At 44.2% G+C, this 1,933-nt stretch overlaps 1 protein-coding gene across 1 annotated transcript; it reads left to right on the forward strand.

The window, feature by feature from the left end:
* Window positions 1-6: 6 nt before the first annotated feature.
* LOC118157610 lies at window positions 7-1,926 on the forward strand (the record flags this gene model as incomplete). The annotated part of the gene is made up of 1 exon (XM_035312012.1): window positions 7-1,926. A coding segment is annotated over one exon (1,920 nt), but the record flags the coding sequence as incomplete, so codon positions are not given.
* Between the last annotated feature and the right edge of the window lie 7 nt (window positions 1,927-1,933).

The following is a 1,933-nucleotide window of genomic DNA, read 5'->3' on the forward strand; positions in this document are numbered from 1 at the left end:
CCCATCCCAGTCAAAGATGTGGGTGACATGCTCCCATCTCAGCTTTTGAAGATGCTCCTTCCTTTCATGCTGAATGAAACACTACTACATTCCTTAAATTTATCTGACAGCTCAGCAGACTGGCATAGGCTGCCTGTGTTTTCCCATCTGTTACCGACTGTTTCCACTTGGAACAGCAGTATATATGGCCTGCTAAAGGCTGGGGGAAATGCTTCCGACAGCTCCGAGTGGAGACATGTCTCACGGCTCTGGCATGCCACTGGCAAAGTGTTGACCACCAAATGGAACCTGACAGAAGTGGATGAGTATGTGAAACTCTTGGAAATTATGAAAAAAGCTCTAATTCTTGTGGACTTGGGGGTAGCTCATGGAAAAACATTAGTGCACAAGATTTTTCATAATTCCACTGGAGGAATGAAATCGTCAGATCTGAATGATTTATTTAGTTTATTAAAACTCCTTTTCAATTCAACTTCTGCCACAAACAGCACTCTGGAGTTGGAAAGAATATTTCAGGAAGTAGTCCCACTGTATGAGATTGATGGTAGAGGACTGTTTTACACTAATCCCCAAGGGAAAGAATATCAAGATATTCTAACCACGGCTGCAGTGATTTGGAATCAGATCATCTTAAACAGGACTCATTTTAATACAGAGAAAGCTTGGGAGGTTATCAAAATGATTGCACTTCATGCAATCTCGCTTGAAGACATAGAAAATTATCCCAGCATAAATGAAGAAGTGTCATCATTATTTTCTGACTTCTTGTTGACCCCTATAACTTCTGAAAATTTTGCAGAGCAGCTCTCGTCCCTCGAGCAGCTTCTTGCTGCCGTGGCAAAGGTGAATACCAGTGATCATTATCTGCTGATCTCTTCTTTGTCTAAGCTAATGCAGAAACTCCAGAGTTCCCCTCATGGAAGGCTGGGAAATGAACTTCACACTTTCTTGCAGATTGCTGAAATTGTCCAGTCCATGAACTGGGACAGCATAGACAGTCTTACTTTCCGCTCACTTCTAGACATACTGCAAAATCTGGTCAGTGCCATGAAAAGTGACTCCAGTCTTCCTCTCAGTAAGGAACTTAAGCAGCTAATACGCATTATGTCCTCTGTATTTGAGCTGTACGATGAAGTCAACCCTGGGGGAGCCAACATCTCCATATACTTGCAAGCCTTACAAAGGAGTATCCGTATTTTAAAAGATTTGCAGAAAAGTTATGATATCAGTGAGCTGGAAACTGTTATCCGATATTTTGATTTTTATAGTAACTATGTCCAGAGACTGTATGAAATATGGAGAGCAGGCATGAAAGTCCTTCATGACCCCAGCTTAAATAGAACAGTGGAAGAAAAAATAGGCATTGTTGTTCATGTCTCGCAGATGCTGTTGGATGGGGAGTTTAGCGAGTCTTCCTTACAGCACACTGCTTCTCTGAAGGCCAAAGTGGCAGATCTCATGTACTTAGTCTTGAGCCCTTTCCTTGAGAATAGCGATGGCAGTTCCAGGACAATCCTGAACTGCTCCGCTCAGGATGTGCTCCACATAGCAGCTCAGGTGCTTTTTGAAAATACCACCCTAAGCAAGTCCTTAGCCAGGAGCCCCTGCAAAGCGCTCTTTGATTTCCTGGACATGGAGAGAGGAACTCTGCACAACGAAAGCTTTACCAAACTGTTCCAGCTTGCCATATCGAACCTGAAACTGTCTCCAGAGTTTGCTAGTGTCTACAAGAACAGCAGCGAACGCTTCTCCAGGGAGCTGTCGTGCACCATCCAGTCTCTGCAGTTTACTCTGCACCTCCTTTCCAAATTTAAGCTCGTCTCTGAGCTGGAAAACTCTTGGGTACAGGAGAAGATGACAGCTCTGAGTGCTGTCGTGGAGGGACTGCTGCAGAGTAATGCCTCCTGCCCCATCCCAGTCAAAGATGTGGGTG

The sequence above is a fragment of the Oxyura jamaicensis genome (assembly GCF_011077185.1).
Source record: "Oxyura jamaicensis isolate SHBP4307 breed ruddy duck chromosome 7 unlocalized genomic scaffold, BPBGC_Ojam_1.0 oxy7_random_OJ75538, whole genome shotgun sequence".
In the NCBI taxonomy this organism is placed as follows: domain Eukaryota; kingdom Metazoa; phylum Chordata; class Aves; order Anseriformes; family Anatidae; genus Oxyura; species Oxyura jamaicensis.